At 36.6% G+C, this 23,166-nt stretch overlaps 1 protein-coding gene across 2 annotated transcripts in view; it reads right to left on the minus strand.

Moving 5' to 3' along the window:
* Positions 1-5,959: 5,959 nt before the first annotated feature.
* The window catches only part of LOC121313520 (guanine nucleotide-binding protein G(olf) subunit alpha), a 142,964-nt gene continuing 125,757 nt past the window's right edge, over positions 5,960-23,166 (minus strand). For both annotated transcript variants that reach the window (XM_041246170.1, XM_041246171.1), the window contains exons 6-12: positions 11,570-11,624; positions 11,133-11,206; positions 10,626-10,684; positions 10,242-10,362; positions 9,023-9,153; positions 8,574-8,641; positions 5,960-7,398 (exon numbers count right to left, since the gene is read on the minus strand). In XM_041246170.1, coding sequence (XP_041102104.1) covers positions 7,252-7,398; positions 8,574-8,641; positions 9,023-9,153; positions 10,242-10,362; positions 10,626-10,684; positions 11,133-11,206; positions 11,570-11,624 — 655 coding nt within the window. In that variant the 3' untranslated portion in view covers positions 5,960-7,251. The remainder of the gene's footprint in view (positions 7,399-8,573; positions 8,642-9,022; positions 9,154-10,241; positions 10,363-10,625; positions 10,685-11,132; positions 11,207-11,569; positions 11,625-23,166) is intronic.

Genomic DNA, 23,166 nt, shown 5'->3' on the forward strand with positions numbered 1-23,166 from the left:
AATGTGGAAGGCTGTAATCAACTTGGGGAGGAAAGCGGCTTGGTGTGCAGCGACACCCTGCTGCCATCCTCCCAAATATGCATGCAGGAGCTGTGTACAGACAGCGCCTGCAGCTCACTGATCCGCTTAGTGGAGATGATAACCAAGAGGAAGTCTGTCTTCATAGACAGATACTTCAGCTCTATGGAGTATAAGGGCTCAAACGGGGCCTTTGTGAGAGCCTCCAGTACAATATTAAGGCTCCATTCTGGGGAAAAACAACTGGCTGGTATTAAATTCAGTGAATTTGCTACCTTGGGGGATTTTGAGTTTTTTTGAGTTGGTGTTTTTCACTTAGCCCACTCACAAAGAATAAATGTCACACAGTTTTGCATTAAATTCTTTTAATTCCAAAATTAAAAATGTTTGCTTAATGAAATGCTTTTTTTTACAGTAACTTGTTATAACACCTACAATGTTACTGCAGCAACTTTGAGATCAACAAAGGCCTTCTAAAAATCAGTTACAGTATTTATCGTTCTTATATGGCTCTTCATTTTAAGATAAACATTTGCTCTCTCAGTTTTAAAACTTAGCTGTGAATCACAGTACCATGCAGTAATTGTAGGACTGTATTGTCAAGTGTGAAAACATTAATAAAACCGAAACGAAACAGCTTGAATTTGCTTTGAAATAATTACAAACTGGTTAATAGACTAGCACGCACTGGCAAAATCAGCTCCTTTTGATACGGTGCAGTTGAATTTATTTTAACTTTTTGTTGTATTTGTGGACTTTGCGATACCTGCACGGTGGTTGTCTTTAGTAATAGCCATCTCTACATTGTATTGATGATAGCAATCAGCCATTTTGTTACAGACTTTCCAACAAGTGTGACAAACAATTTTGGCTGTTTATTAAACCCTTGTAAAAAAAATAACATAACATAAAAAAGAAAGAGTACTGTATGCAACCTTCTGATTGGTGGAAGTATTACTGTCGACCAATCAGAACAGCCAATAAAGCCAAAATAAATTATCTGCCTGTTATAAGTTATAGGTTGATATGTGCACTCCAATGACCAGCATTCCAGTTGATCAATTAACTGACGATCAGTGGGCATCCTCTGATCCCAAGCCAATCGTCTTTTACACCCAGGAACTTGAGAGCGTATGTGAGTTACCAGCCTCTGGAGGACAAAAGCCAGCCCAGCAGGTGTCTGCTTGAGCTCATCAGGTACCTGGCCTCACCTATCTTTAAAAAGCCAGTTAATTTATTCTTTGTTTGTTAGTGCTGTGCTTTAGTCTTCTGCAAACCTGGAGGTGAAAGAGAAGGAACCTCACTGCTGTGTGTTTAACCAGGATGAGCTATGGGTTATCACCGTGTGTAGACCGGCATAACTGATGCTCTAGAAAGGGATTCATTTAGGTAATTTTAATCCCACAAAAGTATCTATTATTTGTGTTAGGAAGAAGTTCCTGTTGTGGGACCTCCCTGTATAGTGGGAGTAGCGCATGGAGCGAGCTTGGACACTTTCTGTTTCTTAGTTGTGTTTGAAGTGTTTTGTGTTTTTGTAATTATGTATACATGTGTGTGTATTTCCTTCCGCACTAGGACTACTGTTCCTGGTACCCTAGCGGCGGTCAACAACCACTGCACCTGACTGTCTGTGCTTTAATAAAACCTGGACGCCTGTGCAGTGTTTCAATGTCAAACCCTCTGTGTGTCTCTCTCGTCTCTCGGCAGATACTCACACAACAGCAGAACACCCGTTACACTCACTCTGCACACCTCAGTCATGCTTTTAGTAGGTAACACTCTTGGGGACTCTGTGTTTTAAACTTTTTTGAAAGTCCTTTTAATTTCCCTTGCACTTTCTCATTCCAGTTTTTGAGTTTCAATGGCTACCATTCAGTGTCTCTTTAGTTGGACCATCTCACTGAAACCACTTGGTTTGTTCAGGGGCTCCTACCTCCAATCCCTCGTATCTCTCTCTACCCCTCGCCCTCTCGGTTTGTCCTCTAATGGCTGACTGGTCATGCCTTCCATTCACCCTTCCTCCTGTACCTGCTCCTTCTATTCCCTAACCCCTCTGTGGTGGAACCAGCTACGGGAGAAACTCAAGACTGCTCCATCTCAAGACCCACCTGTTTAGTGTTGATTCTGGCTTTACTTTTAACGTTGCATACTTGTGTCCCCATATCCCTTATAGGTACTGTATTTTATATTATCTTTGTTTTAGTTTGATATACAAAGCTCCCGTTATTATAGCTAGACTGCACTTACATATCTCTCGATCTACCCATCCTACTATGCACTGGACTTGCCTGGTCTAAGGACCATGTTCTGTACTCTAACCTAATGCACTATCCTTGCACTGGGGAATTTAATTTTTATTTTTATTTTTATAATTTTATAAATGACATGATTTAAAATGTTTCTAAAACATATGTAAAATATGAGAAAAAGCTATGTAATTTTGTATTTATATATCATTCTATGTATGTCCTAGAGTTTTGAACACAAAATCTTATAACCAACTTCCACTGACTGTGTAGGAATGGTAACATATCAACAGTTTTTCAAACAAGGTGAAAGGTCAAGAGTTTCTGGAGGGAAGGACTGTTAACAGAGGTAAATGTGCTCCTCATTATTTTTTAAAGTATTACTCACTAGTGAATGAATGGTTTTATCCCAGGTTGATTCCGAGTGGCCACAGTTCTCCATGGAGAGCCGTTTTTCAAGGTCAGCGACCTGTCGCAACAACCCCAGCTTCATTCTGGTAAACTAAACTTTAACTCTATCAAACTGATTGGGAATAAACCGCATAATGTGTTGTAAACTGCCTATAAAGAAAATTAAGATTACAGGGTTATATGAGTTCTAAAAAATACATGTAATGGACTTTTTACTGTTAAATTCTTCAACTGTTTCCCCTCAGTGAAGAGAACAATGATTACATACTAGGTTTAGTACTTGCTGCAGTTTTCCTTATACAGCAAGATACTGGTAATAATTTCAGGTAGCAGGGACACCTCCTTCCACAATATAAAATATGTATTTGACCAATATCAATTAAATATAAGAAGTTCTGACATTTGGCAGCAAAGGAGAGTTTGGAACATGTTGTAGTGGATGCTAGAGTAAGTTGTTCATCTTCATTCATTCAGCTCATTCTGTTAAAGACTTTTCTTATTGGAATTTTACTTCTGAGAAAAAAATGATCTGCTTATCTTCTGTGTCAAAATGCAAGTGTTTCAGGATTCACAGATGTAATATTAGAACATAACCTTAATTACACCTTTGAAAATAAGTTCATACCTGGCATTTCAATACAGCTGACAACGTGTAGAGAACAGACTTTTGCACTTGCTTGTAAATCTAAAATTAGAGACTGCATGCAGAATATGCTACTACTGGTAGTTGTTTTCCTAGAACCAAACATGTAATGTATTTTTTTGTATTCCTCACTGCATCCATTACTGGAATTTTCATTCACTGGTTACTGAAAAAAAGTTTACTGTAAAATATGCATTCCCAATACTGAGCATCAAAAGAAACTTATCGCTATTATAACACATTCATTTTTGAAAAAAATAAGGTGTATAAATGATGGACATTGATGAAATGTTTTTGGTTTCTTTTTAGGCACTCTATCATTCATCCTTGACCATAACACGTTTGAGTGACTATGACTGAAGCATATGCACTTAATCACCCAATTAGTGATACAGTTGGTTGGACACTGGCTATGGAGTGATTTCAGCTGTTGAATTGCAAGCTTGAATAAAAGAAAATCACAAAAAAAAAGCCATGTCTGCCAAGAGACCGCCTTTGTGCAATCTGCATGTTGGAGGCTGGACTAGGGCAGTGTACTGTGACTCGGCATCTTGGGTGCTCACAGCTAGCAATTTCAAACCTGGCGAGATGGTATAACCAGACAAACTGTCAATGACAGGCCACGACCTGGGAGACCTTCATAAGACCTGCCCAAGATCGACAGATCATTTTGCAGCAGCTTCATGATGTCAATTGTTAATTGGCACATTAAAAAGTCACTGCAGCTGCTATAAAAGAGTTTGTCATTTTTTGATCACATCTAGTGAATTTGACCGAAATGAAGTGATAATTTTCTTTTGATACTGAAATATAAGTGGTTTCTTTTGATGCTCAAATATAAAGTGATGTTTTTGATGCTCATTATATTTGATGTGTATATGAATGCAGAAGAGCTTTGAACTACAGTATTTTAAATTTTTGAAGACACCTTGACATTGTTTCTTTGTTCTCTGCTCATTTTCTTTATAAATTATGACTTACCTTTTTGTTCAGTACCCTCTACGAAAAACTTACAGAATGATCCAACTGAACAACTCTACTGATGACAAAGAACAGGTCCACTAGGCTAGTAGTTACGTGGCCATTCTTTGGCTAAAACCTTTGGACTCCTGCATAGCTGAAACGTTTAACCATACGTTCACTTGAGACACAGCTCCCCAGCAGTCTCTCTGATGCTTGTCTTCTACCGCCCATTCCATTATGTGTTTTAGTGGCCACCCATCTGAGGCTGTACCAGCCCACCTCTAACTTCTAGAGTTGCTGTGCTGTACACAAGGGGTGAATCGAAACATTGGAATCAATACCTTATAATTGTCTATTTTTTCCTCCACCGGCAACATATCGTCATTTAAACTTCACCCTCTCCAAGTGTTTTCTGCCACGAGGGAGCACTGTCATTTCCATCTGCTGCTCTGCTGGTGCTCTGTTGATCATCTTGATATTAATTTACTTTCAGCTCTTGAAAAGAACGGTTCACTGTGTAAGTTGCCTAGTTAGCAAGCACAAATCCCTGTGACTCTCACCTTGACCCTTAAAAAAAGATCACCATTGTGTGGCTTGCATCAAAAGCACAAACCTTTCCAATAGTTAATTGAAAAGTAAATAAACATATTAAGAGCTTTAATGGTACTAATGGTTGATGTTGTACAATTTTTTTTTTTTTTTTAAGTTTTAAGAACTAATTATTGTTCCTGTTTTACCTTACTGTGTGTTACCCTCATACCCCATTAACAGATACATGTCATGTGCTGAGTTTAAGAAAAACATACATAATATTACTGTAGCTTACTACTAGATATGGCCTAAATGGATTTCAGATATCCGAGTGTGCACAAAATGACAATAAAAATTCATATTCCAAGTACCAGTAAAATAAAGTTGTTGAAGTAATGTAGGCTAACACTTATCCGGGTTTCTGTTATTGCAACTGTAATTTTAAACATTGTACAAATTGTACAGGTTATCTTGGACACATGAAAATGATACTCACAGACATATAACACCTATGTATAAAATATAAAGCAGTGTAATAGTTACTAAAAAGGACATGCCTTATTGCTAAAGCAATTTTTGCTTTTTTTTCTTCTTTAAATGTTTAAATTCTTTAAACTTGTTCTGAGAAACTTCATTTGCATAAATTATTCAAGTCTGAGAAATAGTCACACGTCTCAATTCTACAATATTTTAAATAAAACAAACTTTTCTAATGTGCCTCTTTATTAAAAGAGAAATAAAAGTATCATTTTGTAATTCTCGTAGGCCAGACACAACGGTTTACACCTTATTTTTTTCTCTTACTATTTACTTGCACAATAAAAGCTGCTGTTGGTACAAGGATTTAGAGCCTACTTAATGGAGCTCACACATTCACAATATGCCTATGCAATTGTGAAGGTCTATGCATGACCAAAGAATTACCAAACTATCTATCTATATATCTCCCTCTCTATATATATATATATATATATATATATATATATATATATATATACACACACACACACATATATATATATATATACACACAACACATATATATATATATATATATATATATATATATATATATATATATATATATATATATATATATATATATATATATATAGTAAGTTAATGAAAGATTCTTTTTCTTGGTTCCTATTAAAACAACGCCAGGTTGCAATTTGGACACTTGAATGGATTCCAATGTTTTAAAGCTGAGACTCAAAAAAGAAAAGGAAAAAAAAGGCATGTTGCTGCAACATCTGGTCATCACTGTAGGTAAGTGGTTAATTTGCATAATTTATACAGGATTTTACTAAAGAGCATTTCCTTTTTTTTTTTTTTTTTATAAACCAGAAAAAAAAACTAAACTCTACAGATAAAGTCCCTACCCGCAGTCACAACTGAGACAGGGCTGACATCAAGCTGTACAGCGCAATCAAAAACATACTTACATCTTATAGCTCATTTTACAGGTACAGCCATAATCAAGGCACAAAGATCTTCTACAAGTATGTTTTTTTTTCAATAAAGTTGTACAAAATAATATTACATTTTACAGTCTGTACAGGATAATAAACCAGCCGTAGAACAAAAAACAAACAAACAAAAAAATATATAATATATATATATAGGACTATTGTCCAAGAATGATCTAAGCTAAAAGGATCATTTGTGGACAGAACAAATAACATTAGTGAGTGTGGTAGTTTCTTCCTAGACACAATAGGCTAAAAGCAGCTGCTGTTCAAAGGCCTGAGGTGTGCAGAGACTTTTAGCCCCAAAAAACACCAGAAAAAATTGCTTCTCATCTTTACCATGCCTCTTATCTACTCTACTTCTGTGCCTTTAGACGGCTTAAAAGAGGAGGTCAGTTATTTTTCAGGTCGACCTGCAACTCGTAACGCTAAAAACTGTGACAGAGTGATAAATATTGTGGTGCTGCTACATTGTGTGTATACTTCCTCAACGGTATTTAGTAACCTGATGCAAAGTGCATTATATCATTTTTTTTTCCCCCATCAAGTACTCATCAGTGTTGAAAAGAAAAACAGAAACCCACACAGGGATAGGTCTGAATGTCGTGCCACCCAGAGACACAGGACTGTACTAACACTAACCTGCTTTAAAATCAGCAGGCTGAGGTCCAATTAAAAAAAGGAAAATAAAACAAAAAGAAAAAAAAAGGAAAAACGGAGGCAGACAAAGCCTTAGTGGAATGACAGGGAGAAAAAAAGAAGGGTTATCGAAAACCAACTAAAGGACATGTAAGTTACACCCTCCTCGAAAAAAAGGCTGTACTTTGGGACGAGAATAGCAAAAAAAAAAAAAAAAAAAAATCAAAATAATATTTGACACACTCTTCAATAGTACTCTTCTACCCTGTGTGGGCTAGTTACAGAGAGCGGAACAAAGAATTTAAAACCACAGGTTCCAAGATGTTCCCAATCACAACAGTTCATACTGGCGCAGGTGCATTCTCTGAATGATGTCTCGACAATCGTTGAACACTCTGCGAATGTTTTCAGTGTCTACTGCACATGTGAAATGAGGGTAGCAGTAGTGCCTGCCGTCACCACTTGCTGTGCTGATCCTCTGAAATAAAAAACAAAAAAACAAAAGAAAGGTAAATGTCATGCCCGTGTATTGTACTTTTACACAGAGACTTGGGGAAGGGCTGTCAGTCTTTAATGATTGGTCAGCAGAAATAAAAAATAATATGGACTGGAAAACTGCATCTAAGACTGTTTTAAACCTTTGCGGTCCACTTATTCAGTGCTAGTCAGACGCATCAGGTCCAATTTATTTCACACGCGGGGTTTATTTTACACGAGCTGTTTAAAATATTTTTTTTCAGAGTAAAACAGGTTCAAAGGCATTGAATCGCAAAAAAACACTCAGTACTGTATCTACAGCCAAGCCCCACATACCTCTTTATAGATGTGCATACTGTTAAATGCTCTCCTGATCACTCGTTTTATCACCAAACTCCTCAATAATGCAATCCAAGTCATTATTCTATTACTATAACATCTCAAAAAGCTCTGTAAATGTCTGTGATATTGTTTGAGCGCTGGATGCAAAAGCAGCAACCTCCATTGTTATGTTTGTGCTATCTCTGTAATGCATGGGGCTATGAAATACGCCCCTTTTTTTCGGTTTCACTTGGCTCCTATCGGTCTTATTTGGCCATTGAAAGGTTTTCTCGACTTTTTTCCGGAGAAAAAATGACTAGAGACCTGTGCTTGACGTCTTTTTGATGATGTCGGACAGGGTCCGAGATCGGACCGGAAAGGGAAAATTGTAATGTCTGATATAGGGGTCCGACATAGGACTGCAAAGGGTTAAGAAGTTTCTTTGCTGAAGTGAGAACATCAGCTGGCACACAGTATTCGGTTAGCAGCTACACAAGCCCGTGTGAGCTGGCCTGAATTGTTTTTTAAATTCTCCCACAATGGGACGACCTGTAAACCTAATTTCAGATACCCACTTTAAAACAGCGTCTTCATTTCTGTCCTGAAAATTACAGGCGACAACAAAAAGACAAGTCACAACATCATCCTGCTGTATCCCAAACTGAGATAAACTTTAGTCATTGGTACTCAGGACGCAGACCCAACCCATTTTATAAGGTAGCTTAAGAAGCTATTGTGCAGCAGTTGAGAAAGACAGGAAGGATTATATATATAGACACACACACACACACACACACACATCCCATACCATGTTATTTTTTTTACAAAAATAAATAAATAAAAATAAAAACTTACAAGGAATTCATCCCGAATAAAAAATTTAGCTCTTGTCACTTTGGGGTCCTCGCCAGGATCTGGTGTTGCTGTTCAATTGGGAAAAGCAATAAGTAAATGAATATTTTAATAAGGCTTGTCTGACAATATTTTACTTTCTCTACAATAAAAAAGCATTTGATATTTCATAACAACCATTGTAAGCTGTTGAATGCTTATCTCTGGTCTGATCAGTCTCTTTACATTTTGCAGATCTATATTTTGCACTGCTTTCATTCTTCTACTTGGTTCTATTGAACATACAGCACTGTATGTGGATAGCCAAATATATTTGGTCTATATATCAAAATAAAATAAACAGTAACAAAAGTGAATTATTCCTGCTTCAAAACAAGATATTTGGCTTTTCTGCGATATAGAATAATACAAATAATAAAATATATTTGCAAATTGTGAAAATATACATTTACCATCATCTGGTACAGTGTAACGTGTGTATTCAGGAAAATAGTCTTCAATTTTGGATTTCCCTGCTAACACCTTCTCAGCAAGCATGTCCTGTTTATTCAGGAACAAGATGACTGAAATCGTCCGTAACCACCTGCAAAAAAAAAAGAGAGTCTGTTTTTTTTTTTTTATTTATTAAAATGTAATTTTTTATTTTTGTATTTCCCATTTTGAAGAAGCCAGTCAAGAATCAAAGCTGGTGTGAATCACTTCAAGAGAATAATGGGTACTGCTAGCCTTCCCAGCTTTATATTCTCTAATCTAACAGTAATCTTTCACTGTACTTACCCTTGCAGGTCACTTAGTGCACTCAGTTCCTACTTCCTCAATGCTCTTACTTGGGTTACAGTCAGTGCTTAACTTGTACAGACAGAGGTGCTGGAGCGCAAGCAATGACAATAATACCGTTCTTAAGAACCGCACATTCAAAACCAGACTTATTAGAAAGAGAATTGTATGAACTAGATGTTTACAATCATGTATTCTACATCATATACAACGTAGTAGTACGTGCTGAAAAATAAGTTAAAAGCAAACGCTGGACAATAAATAAATAAATAAAGCCTGTATACATAGCTGTCTAACCCATTGCCACCCCCACTCTGATAATGTTTTTGCTCAGTGCATACACACTATTATGCTACGTCTTGGTATGGTTTTGCACTTAACAATTTTAAAATCAAATTTAAAAAACGGAAAAGCATTCAGGAGGACTAAAAAACAAACAAAAAAAAACACAACAAGCCGCCCCGTACACACCCTTCCATTGGTTTGAGCCACTGTCTGCACTGTGTTAACATCTCAGCGTTGTGACTGCAACTGAAGCCGCTGGACAGTTTGTGGAGGTTACAAAAAAATATGAATTGAACGTACACTAGGTAGTTGTTCGCTTAGTTTGTTTTCATTCTTTATTAAATTGAAAAAAATCGAGAGAACCGCACCGTTGTTATTAATTTTTTTAATGGGGGAGGTTAGCAGAATGGATAAAATCGTCTTGACACATTTGAGATCACAGCATTTTATGGTATTTTTAACTTAAGCACTGGTTATAATCATCTGTTTCATTGCGTCACTCAGAGGATATTTTTCAGGACTGGACCACAGGTTTTTTTTTTTTTTTTTTTTTAACTATTAGAACGTGTTGACTGCTAGTTCAGTTTTATCTGCTGTGAAAACCTTTACCTGTTATTCCAGATACTCCTGAAGAGGTCAAGCGATTCCCGCAACCTGTTTGTGTTGTTGTCTTCCCTTATCACCATGTTGTAGCTACTACAGGCCACAACAAAGATAATAGCAGTGACATCTGGAATGAAACAGAATAAAACTCAACTAACATTTACAGCCAAGAGAAATGCCCTTAGTAAATTTTTTCTTTGTTAGTGGAAATGCTATTGAGCACAAAATACAATACAAATACAAGTATTTTACTAGGCTGTTCCATGTTGTAGTTATTGCAAACTGTATTAGCACTGAATTAAAACCAAAACAAAAAAAACAAAACAAAAAAACTTTGCGAGAAGCCCTCTCCCAGCAAGCAAAACAACTGCATGATGTGATAAAACTCACCATTAAAGCACTGGATCCATTTTCTCCTTTCATCTCTCTGTCCTCCCACATCAAACATGCTGGAAAAAAATTAAACACAAAATACCACAATTATGATGTAGGCTGCTACCTCGTGAGGGGATCACTTTTCTTCAGTCATGGGCATGTAATTTAAAACAAGCATATCAGTGATTTTAATCGCCACTGAATTGTTAATTCAAAATTCGAGGCAACATAAAAAACTGGACCACCACGATGACCTATATACACTGTTTGCACATGTGCAAATGTAACATACAGATGGACACCTGTTTCCACATACCCCCAGATTCTGATATAGCTCTCTCTTGCTCTCTCTTTGTTGAAAAAAAGGCATTCCACTGTATATGCCAACATTACTATCTAGCACAGCTGGAATCGCCTTCTAGAAACTGACCACTGTGGACTCAAGACGAGGACACTTACTGTAATAAAAAGAAATTAGGCCTACCACTGTAACATTTTACTGATCTCTATCTACATACTTACTGGAAATTTACTTTGTCTACTTGAAATCGTGTTTCAAAAATCCCTGATGTCAACACTCTGCATCGGAGCAGGTCCTAAAGCAAATCAGAAACAGTGCACATTGTTTACGTTGTTAACATTTCAATTTCATATACAGTTTGCAAAATGAAACTTAAAAAAATTAAATAAAACAAACTGGGCTGGATTTGTACTTCACAAGTCAGGAATACTTGGCATTAAGGAAGATTTTCCTTATTTCAGTCAACCAGGTTCCAAGTAAAGCGTTGACTGAACACATTTTACACAGAATCTCATGCAATATTTCTGTACACAATTATACACATGAATAGCAGCATAAAATACATTTTTCCTGTAACATCTATATAATAACAACAACAACTTAAAAAAAAAAAAAAAAAAAACCTGATAATTATTTTGAAAATACTAGATTATCTCACCTGGTCTGTGGGTGTGTAGTCATTCTCTCTCACGAAATCAATTTTCTCCAAAAAGCTGCACAATGAAGAAAAGAATATATGATAAATACAAATACCACAAACACCACTACAGTACACCTGTAAACTAGAAATGGGAGTTTGTGAACAAAAAGAACGCATCCCTAGTAGACAAACATGAAGTAATATGAAAATGTGAAAAAGAATGCACTAGATTGAAGTCAGTATCTTGAAGGTTTGCAGTAGGTCTTTATTACCTGTAAACCAAAGTCACATGACCCTGATGTAGTGGCCTTCTTAGGTCACATGTCAAAGTTAAGCTTGTCACTAGATTGTACCCAAAGAGTTTCCATAACTTAAAATATAATGTTTCAATTATAAGATATCAGCAGTAGCAGATGCAGCGGCAGCAGTATGTTACAGCACACTATACATTTGGGTGAATATGCCAGCATTTTTGGTTCTTGATAAAAGTTTGCATTTCATGTGCTGCTATGCAGTTAACCTAGAGCACATGTTTTGTCATATTTTTTGATCATACAATTTGCACAGATGGCTGAGTGCCATTTAAGTAATAATTAGTGCAATAAAACAACCATAATGTATGCAATGGAATAACATTTGTAACATTAACACACAACTATTCATTGATTTCACTTCCTAATTACATATGAATACACTGTATGTTATTTAACAGGCTAAAAAAGAATGACCTTATTGCTTTAGAACTGTCACCTTTTACCTATAGGGTTACAGTAATTACCTAAAAATCTACACTAGATCACTGCCTTAAGTAAATATACAAACAATTGGCCAGCAGAGGGCAGACAATCCTTAAGAAAACACTAGATTTTGCACTTCTGTAAACCTACCTATGCAGTGACATAAGTCTGATATTAATCCTCATACAGCAATGCCACCCCCTCGCCTTTTGTGAAACAGTGATAGTCATGGCTGCACATGTGCAGTCATTTTATTTAGCAGACAGGAAAGCAGCACATACTGTTGAAGTTCTTGCTGTGTTCTAACTCTTGCACCAGCAATTAAAATACACAAGGTTTTAGTATACAATGACTTCACACGGTAAATCAGCTGCTACTGACAAACTTTGGCTTCTAATTATGTAAGAACAGTTGTGTTTGGGGGAAAAAAACAAAACAAAAAACAGCTACCTTCCAACTGGACAACATGTTCATATTGCTATCAAACGATTACGACTCACTGGGCATCCAGTTTCAAAAACCCTGCCACTCCCCCCCCACCCTCTCTCCCTCCCAGCTGACAAGGGTTTGCCAGATCAACGAATCCAATACAAAGCAGCTCTGCGGATCCAGTGGCTGCAAGCCAAACTATTCAACTAAACAATTCTATAGTTATTCTAGACTGATTTATGTCAGATGTGTGTATATGTAGAATTTATATTGTTTAAAAATGAGATGACACTTCTATTTATTGGAGTGCAGAAGCAGCAGCCTCAGTCCGACCTGTCCAACGTATCAGCACTATTAATACTGAGCTAATCAGAAAACAACAGAGACCGGCAAGTTCACATTATAACACTGCAGAGTTCACCATATTTTATGCTGATCTGTCACCAAATCAGTCAAGGATATATGAAGCAGAACACTTTGTTTTGTCCCAGGTCTGCCTCCCCCTCCCACACCACCCCCAACATTTTGTACTAGAGGCCACTGCCATGAATAAAATTTACAGCAGGCACAGCTGATTAGGAAGAATTAACTTAAAAAGACTACAATACTGAACATAAGAATTAGTTTAGAATAAAAAAAAAACCATTCCATTTCATTTTTTTTGTATTTCAAAAAGATTGGGTGGTTTACAAAAACCACTTGTATTGTATGTTGTAGCAATCCACCATCAGTTATTGGTGCTTTTACATTTTATGTTAAAAGTGGAATGGACCCTCTGAGCTACATACAGTACAATACCCAACAGCACCACTGAAACTATAATTTTGCTTTATGGGTACAAAATCAAATTAATCTAAAATTATAACTGTATATTGTTAATGACAACAAACAATTGATATAGTGTGTATATTGCAGTATTGTATCATGGTGACATGTTATCAAAAAGTAAGACATTCACAGCTTTATGCATGATGCTACATCAACAGTACATCTGATAACTAATTCAGCTGGTAAGGCTCTTACGCAGTGCTGCATGTGGCTTGATATTAAAACCCAGGATCCTGGGACATTTACCTAAAAACTAGGATGATCCATGGGCAACAGAGGACAATCAAAAATCCTCAAGTACTGAAAACAACCTGCCCTGGAGCTCTAACTGCCAAGCTTGTAGGACTGCTGCATGAGGGAAATTGTTAATAGAGATGTACCGAGTCTGTAATGCCAATTTCCTTTGCAAATGGGAAGCAATAAAAGGACTTCAGTTATCCTCTATAGTATATATTCTCTTTTTTATTTTGATCCAGGAAACAGTATGCACAGTTTCTTTCAATGTTGTTTTATAACACAGAAACAATTAATTAAATCTCTTACCTACCAATTTACTTCAGAAACCAGTGAGGCAGTGCATCATCAAACCAACATCTTCTTTAAAAGGCCATACAAATGTTCATGGTATTACATTAAAATAACAAAATGTAACCCTGCAACTAACATGCAGGCAAACAAGGGTTAAACAAATCAAATTGCTCTTCCTGGGTTAGCACTTACTGACCTTCTTAAAAACCTACTCACCCCCTCCTCGTGGCACAAAACACAGACAAAAAAGAATCTAACTTGTAGAATTTTGCTTTTATTAAACAATGAACACTATCGATTAGTGATTAATAATCATTTTTGCTTCATCAAAAGAAAACTTAATTCAGTCCAAACATACTTGCCACAACTGAGCCCATCTCGTTTTTGATCATAACACATGACAAAACAAAAATAACAATTCAATAAAAAAGATTCTAAAGAAAAATGAATTTGAGTACATTTTAAAACATATTCGTAGGGTACATTCCATCATAGAATGGAAATGTTATTCTCTTAATAATCTTCAGATTCTCAGCTGCTTAGAAAGGTACAATACGGTTTACTTTTAGTGGATATTTGTCCTGATACACAGGCATGTTATGCTAAACAGGCAGTATGGGTTGAGGATTGGTTTCTAAACGACATTACCCAGAAGAACAGTGATGACACTTGTTTAATATGTTTTGGTTTCCTATATTGCCATTGGAGAAAGAGAAATGATTTTGGTTTCAGAGGGTGTTGCTCCGTCGGTCTCACAGCAGCCTGAGTTGTGAGAGACTGAGGTACTCCGTGGAGTCGAGTCAGAATTCAGAGACGGTATTAGTTTAGTAAGCGTGCAATGCTATGGAGTAATTTCAAAGCTGTATTAAAAATAATGAAGTCAATCTGTATCTTTACAAACCTAATGCCAACCACTAGATTAAAAAAAAAAAGAAATGGCAAAACTGTTACATATAAAATAAAGGTTTTTGCAACTTTTAGTGTTAAATATTCTTTCTACAGCTGGCGGTCAAACTTTACTGTAGCAATGTAATAGTACTGTTGCATTAATTTCAAAACGTTTGTTACTGTGTGTAACTGAGGGTTTACAAATTAAAAGGATGTGTGTACTCTGATATAAACTTACTAGAGAAAAGTGAGGAAAAACTGAATAATTCATCAACACTCTGCAGAGTGTAATGTTGTGCTTTCTTCTTTTGTGAGATCTCTGTCCAGCGTTTATCCAGTTAACATTATTAAAAATCAAAACAAAAACAAAAAAAACAAGCAACAGTAGACAACAAGGCATCACGGAACCTCAGCTGTAATTATCCAGCCTGCAACACCACCTAAAGGGATTGTTTTTATTCATTATTTGTATTGGTTCCCATTGGAAAAAGATATAAAAGTAACAAACGTGTTGAAAGCGTGCAACGTACACAAGTTTTTATTATGCACATTTTCTAAAACTGTTCTCTGCCAGAAAATCAGGGGAACAATCAGGTTACTCAGGAACAAATGTGTCATGTAGTGTAAACACTTTACTTCAACCAGTTACTGCTGGATTCTGTTTGATTCCGGCAGATTTCCTCTCATCAAATATGAAATGATGCCTGCAATTTAAATGAGGTAACCCTGGTTCAACATTTTGGTGCAGTGAAAATTTAAAACCACAGGTACATTAACCCTCTGTGAGAGAGAAAGGATCAATGTTGTAAATCTCCATCCCAAACAGAAAGGGCGCTGTGTAAGGATGGTGGTACACTGCCTTCTAGATAGGCCGCCTTGACGGTATGTGGAAACCGTACAGTAAACATATTAGGGGGAGCACGCAGTTGCACATACCCGGAATGACTCAGTGTGTGAAGAGCACACTTTCATGCATGGGACTGTGGATTGGGGATTATTAAATACTGTTTGTTTTTGATCTGCAAGCTTGCCGTGTCCCCCCCCAAACATTGGCCACAAAGTTTGGATAGTAGTGGATAGGGTGTCTCTTTAAACAGAATCTTAAATCAACAGAAAGGGGATCTACAACAAAACTGTTAAACTAAGGTGTCAAGAACACATTTGTTAAAAGATTATTATCCCTTTAATAAAAGTTATTCATTTTTGTACTTTAAATAGCCACAACAATATTTGTATATGTTCAAGTTTGTTTCCTATGTGAAACCAAAACATTCTCCTCTGCCTTAAACTGAGACTAAACTGCATCTAGTGATTTGTCTGCACATCTCACAAAAATGTCCAAACGGTTAATCTTTTGAAATAATAAAAGTGCTATACTGTATAAAACTAAACTCACAACAACCAGGTACCAACAACTTCCAACACATACTGAACAGGTTCTCATTCACTTAAGACACATTTAAGCTATAAAAGATGACAAAGCAATTCCACATTAAAATAACCTTTACAATAATCAGATATTTGTTATATATTGTGTGTATGTTCATCTTGCAGTGACACCAGTAATCTGCAGAGGTAGGTGATGCAGGCTGAAAGGAATCAAATTTCTTTAATTGCATCCATAGTAAATAATTTAAATTAAATTAATAGATGTCACATTTCAAATTAAAACCTATTTGAGTACTTAAGCACTACAAACACCGGGTACTCAAAAGCTAGTCCAATCACTACCAATAGTTGTAAGGTACTGATTTTCCTTGTGTAATTGTGCTGGCATATCTCTATCTAGGCAGCAAGATATTTAACCATGGGACTCAGAAACATTGACTACTGTACATTGGTACTTCTCAATAATGTGTGGCAACATACCAATAACACAAGAGAGAGGCAGTCCCCAGTCTGGCTGTGTTGCCTTGTGGAATATTACAGGGGGATTCCTCAACTATGGCCATCAAAGACACTGAGTGAAAGAGAGCTGCTACAGAAATACAGGCAGACCTTCGGGTCAGAGCTGTCCTACAGAAATACAGGCAGACCTTCGGGTCGGAGCTGTCCTACAGAAATACAGGCAGACCTTCAAGTCGGAGCTGTCCTACAGAAATACAGGCAGACCTTCAAGTCAGAGCTGTCCTACAGAAATACAGGCAGACCTTCAGGTCAGAGCTGTCCTACAGAAATACAAGCAGACCTTCAGGTCAGAGCTGTCCTACAGAAATAGAGGCAGACCTTCAGGTCAGAGGTGTCCTACAGAAATACAGGCAGACCTTCAGGTCAGAGCTGTCCTACAGAAATACAGGCAGACTTTCAGGTCAGAGCTGTCCTACAGAAATACAGGCAGACCGTCAGGTCACCAGACTGAAAGGCAGTGACAGAGTCATGGTGAACTATTTTTGGTATAATTATTGCATGTCTCGAACGGAGGGGTGTCGTGGAAAAACGTGATAACCCACAATGTAGTGTTCTTTATATAACCAAGCTTTATTTTCAATCAACTTTTTATACTTTACACTAATTTTTTTCCTGAGTTTTCAAAATGAGTTAAATCATTTATTTTCCAGGACACCTGTAATATTATTTCATGTACTGTAGTACTTAAACAAATAGTAGTTTCTTCTTCATTTTTTTTCTTTTTTACCGTCACCTTTCCTTTTTTTATGAGTTGTTCTTTTTGTAAATACTTGAAAATCATGTTTTTTTTTCTTTTCTTTTTAAAAATCTGTTTCAAGGTGCTTTTTACCTCAGTTCAGCGGCTGCACTTCAGTTCAAGAAATATGTAATATAGGCTAAGGCAGAAAAAGTATCTGCCATCTAGTGATTAGACACTTTAGGTTAAGTTTCTTTTTGGTTTCCCAACAATACACTGCCTTACACTAGATGGGGCCAGTGCTTATAAATTATTATGTACATGTTATTACTTTTTTACCGGCAGTTGATTTAAAACTTTCGTTGAAAACTTGAGAACTCATTAAAGGACTGGGAATCACAGTCTAACCCCCCCCCCCCCCCCCCCCCCCCCCATATTAAGTTATTCTAAGACGTAATATTAATCCCAAAGACTTAAAGCCACACAAGGGTTTCTGAAACTTTGAGAAGGATTGTTAATTTTGTCCCCAAATTTTAGCAGGTTCGGAACATTTAAAGTAAAGGTTCGTCTGACATTGTACAATTATCCATTTGTTGATTGTTCATTTACAAGCGATATTACTTTTCATGTTAATAATTAAACGGTCTGTGTGATAATGTTTAACAATAGGTATAACAAAAAGTGTAAATATTTATGTAGCGAAACACGATGTTACACTTTTTCCATAACTGAATGTTCATTTATAGATACATCGCTTTTGCTACAAAATGAAAATTTAGACTTACAAGTTAAAATTCCATTTAGTGGTTTCACAGAAAAGTAAATTAAATACATTTAAGTGTTTACCGAATTGTCTCAGTTTGTGTCTTTGAGTCTTCACAAATTTAATATTAGGGTAAAGTATCAGAAAATCAGTGTCTAAATTATAATCTATTTCAGGATCTTATGCACAATTCCCTCAGAGGAGTCAAAAGTTGTCTCGCAGTTATGCACTTATGCGCAAAGAATACCTTTTTTATTTGGAATCTGTCAAACCTTAGACATCCTGTCACTGACAGTCAAAGTTTATAGTGAATCAGGTGTCCACATTAATGATAATTGTGTGGCTGTTTGTCAAACAAGAACAGTAGACATTCTTTAATTAGCAAAGAGCAATGCACTGATCAATAGTTTCCATATTTTGAATGCTTTGTGCTGCTTAGTGCCCTACTGCTCACTACAGCTTGAACTGTACTCCATTTCATTATAAATTAATACAGTGGTGGAAAAAAAAAGATTGCTTTTCTCTTTAAAAAAAAAAAAAAAAATACTGTTTGATTACCTGTTGCCTGTTTTTTTTTTTAAATTATTATTTTTTTTTTTTTTTACATAGTATACTGTAGTTACCCCTTTCTTCTCCCAGTGCAAGCACAGCCCAGAAGAGCACATGGACGGAATAGCTTATTAGGAACTCGCAATGTAACCCTTCTGTTTAGCAAGTATTCTAAAAGGAATTCATGGAAAGCCTAGTGTAAAATCCCCTACGCTGTATTAAAAACGCAATCCTGTTTTACATCAAATATGGTAGTTACATCCTGCTGCTGATTTTCATAAAAAAGGAGTTTAATTTGAGGTTTTTAAGATCAATTGTGAGTGTATCTTTATTTATTTATTTGCATTTTTATACAGTAGTATCTCAAAGCACTGTACAGTACATAGAAAAATCAAATCACAATACATTTGTAATCTATAAAAACATAAACATACTTATATACACACATCCATACATAATAGCAATATATTATGATTATTATTATGATTGATATTATTATTAGTTTAATTAGCAGGCACATTTATCCAAGGTGACACACAGAGACTATAATGTGTGAACTATGCATCAGCTGCAGGGTCACTTACAACAATGCCTCACCTGAAAGACGGAGCACAAAGGTTAAGTGACTTGCTCAGGGTCACACCATGAGTGAGCTGGGATTTGAACCGGGGACCTCCTGGTTACAAGCCCTTTTCTAACCACTGGACCACACAGCCTCCTGTATAAAAGTTACACTAAAACCCAACAAGAAAGCCATTTTATTAAAGCAAGTTTTCAGTCTAGACTTAATAACTATATTAGTCCCTGACAGACGCAGGCACAGCATTCCACAATTTAGGAGCTTTAGAAGAAAACGCCCTTCTCCCAGGGTGATTCCGTTGACCCTTGGAATAACCAGCAACCCCGCGTCCTATGATTTCAGAGTGCGATTTGGGAAAAAAAAAACTGGGTGCTAATCCATTTCAGTGCTTTATATGTTAACAAAATCTTAATTAATTCTACACTCCACAGAGTGCAATCAGTTTACAAGCACACATTACATACAGTATCTGAAATTTGTGCTTGCAGGTATACGATTTTGTAGGGAGTTAGAAACCAGTAAATCTCCATAGGGAAGCCAGCAGAGAGATGCTCCTTTCTGGCTTGTTTCATCTAGTTGAGCACGCCTTTCCTATGTATTACGCACATATGAAGAGGTAAGCTCTCGGCCGCACTACTCCATATACTGTACACACAGAACAGGAGTGCCCACATTTCTTATATTAATATAATGTACAGGATTATTAACTTATGGCAAATTAACTCAGGAACTTATCACAAAGTGAGTGCAAACATTGTTTTATCCTTCGTAATAAATCAAGACATCGAGAAAGGTTATATGTAGTTTTGCTCTCTGACAGCTACATTAAACAGATTTGGAAATGAACCTAAAAATGATACATACATATTCAGCTACAGTGATCTTTCTAAATATAACCACACACATGAACTTTCTCCTAAATACCTGATTATACAAACCAAAATTGTATAAACACACGTACCTGTTCTCTCTCAGACTAAGGAATAAATAGCTCAAAACTGACACTAAACCGTCACTTTTTTTAAGTAAACAGTTTGGGGTTTGAATTTTACTCTGAGAAAACAGTACATTAAAGTCACACTTAATTTGATTGTATTACAATAAATCATTTAAACACATAGCATAAAATATATTCTTCCTATATTACAATGGTTTTCTACCCTATGGATCTCAAAAGCTTGTCTGCTTAGTGTTTGCGGACAGCCAGGCGTGCATAAACTTGAAAGGTTTAAACTGTTTAGACACAGGCTACAAAGGAAAATCATCCCTGGTTGCACGTTTAGAATAGATATGCATTTAAACATGCAGCCAGGTGATATCACCTTTTCCCTATTTAACCACTATGCCCTAGTGGTTTGGAAAAAGAGGAAGAGGCTTTTCAAGTTCAGATTCTTTCTAGTTAATGAAGAAACACCATTGTTTCACATTATGTGCCAGTGTTCCAAAGTTTCCATGTTGTACAGATCACGTGGTCAGTGTACAAAGTGAGATACATTTGTACTGTACAAAGGTGCTGTGTCACAATACGGTACGTAGTACAGTGAGTACCCTATTTCCTGAATCCAGCAGAAACACAATATCCCACAGGAAAAATGCAAAGCCCAAGAAATAAGTTAAAGACTCTAGAAAGTAAAAAGACTATTTAGAAATATATATGTTTTCGGTGGCCCTACATTGCTTGCATGAGAACATTGTATAAGAAGTGGGTAGCAAGTTACAGTTTAATAAATATATATACACACACACACACACACACACACACACACACACAGTACCAGTCAAAAGTTTTAGTACACCTGCTTGAAACCATGTTTTTCATGATTATCTATGCTTTTAACTGTATAAACTTGTCTATAAACACGTAATATTTCATTATACGATACGTGTACTTATATAAGCTGATAATCATAAGTGAATTGCATTCAAAAATTAAATTGTTAAATGAAAATGTAAATCTTGTCAATTTCAATGAAATGGTCACCCAAAGCAAGGGGATTTCAGTCTGAAGCCCAAGTCAGTTAAAAGTCTGAAATGTGTATAACAAGGTGTTAGAACACTGGCCTAAGTATAAAAGTGTTTTTGTTAGATGTTATCTGAGTTAACTAGCGTGTTACCTAATTAACCTTTTGTCACCAATCATTGTTAAAAGGTGAGGGTCCATGATTACTATAAATATAGGTTTGCCATTCCTGAATGTAAGGGAGCAGAAAATGGCAAAATACGCTCAGTTAAGCAAAGAAAAAGGACAGTCCGTAATTACTTTAAGAAATGAAGGTCAATCTAAGACAAATTACAAGAACTCTGCAAGTGTCTGTAACTGCTGTGGCCAAGACCACCAAACGATTTGAAGAAACTGGCACTCATGAGGACCAAACAAGGTCAGGCAGGCCAAGGGTGACCTCAGAATCAGAGAACAAGTTAATTTGAGTCACAAGTCTGCAAAAACGGTGATTAACTGCCCCTGAGATAGAAGCTTGGCTAAATGCTACTAGAAGTAAATGCTCACAACAAATTGTGAGGGTCTGGAATCAACTCCCCAGTAATGTTGTTGAAGCTGACACCCTGGGATCCTTCAAGAAGCTGCTTGATGAGATTTTGGGATCAATAAGCTACTAACAACCAAAACGAGCAAGATGGGCCGAATGGCCTCCTCTCGTTTGTAAACTTTATGTTCTTAAGTACAGATGTTTCAACATCAACTGTTCAGAGAAGATTGCATGAAGCTGGCCTAACTGGAAGAATTGCTGTAAAGAAACCATTGTTAAAAGTACAGAATAAGAGGAAGAGACTTGGAGGAGGCAGTGACATGGTCTGGGGTTGCTTTGCTGGTGACTGAGTTGGTGATCTTTACCAAGTCCATGGCAAGCTCAACCATGGCTATCATAGCATACTTCAGAGGCATGCCATTCCATCAGGATTACGGCTAGTTGGGCAGTCCTTCATTCTTCAGCAAGATTATGACCTGAAACACACCTCAAAGTTGTGCCACAACTATCTGGCGAAGAAGGACAGTTAAGGACAACTCAAGCTAATGACCTGGCCTGCCCAGTCTCCAGACCTCAATCACATAGAACTTGTATGGGACGAACTGGAGAGAAGAGTCAAAGCAAAGCTACTCACGAGTGCCCTTCATCGCTGGGAATTGCTGCAGACATGTCGTGTGATTTCCTGCTGAAACTTGTTAACCGAATGCCTCGTGTTTGTGAGGCTGTTACTAAGGCAAAGGGTGGCTATTTTGAGGAATCCAAGCATTAGGGACAATTTTCAAATTTTCTTGAACATTGCTTTGATACTCCTTATGTTTTATATATTGTAACATGTGTTTTTATTTTCAAGTATATACAGAAACGTATACGACGTAAAACACTGTCAATTATGAAAAAAAAAACTACTTTCCAGCAAGTGTACTCAAACTTTTTACTGGTACTGTGTGTGTGTATGTATGTATGTATGTATATATATTCATTTCTTAAAGTAATTACAGACTTTTTTCTTTGCTTAACTGAGCATATTTTGCAATTTTCTGATCCCTTACATTCAGGAATGACAAACTTAATCATGGACCCTCACCTGTTAACAATAATTGGTGACAAAAGGTTAATTAGGTAACATGCTATTTAACTCGGAGAACATCTAACAAAGACACTTTTATACTTAGGCCAGTGTTCTAACACCGTGTTGTACACATTTCAGACTTTTAACTGACTTGGGCTTCAGATTGAAACCCCC

Source organism: Polyodon spathula, chromosome 3 (genome assembly GCF_017654505.1).
Source record: "Polyodon spathula isolate WHYD16114869_AA chromosome 3, ASM1765450v1, whole genome shotgun sequence".
Classification (NCBI taxonomy): domain Eukaryota; kingdom Metazoa; phylum Chordata; class Actinopteri; order Acipenseriformes; family Polyodontidae; genus Polyodon; species Polyodon spathula.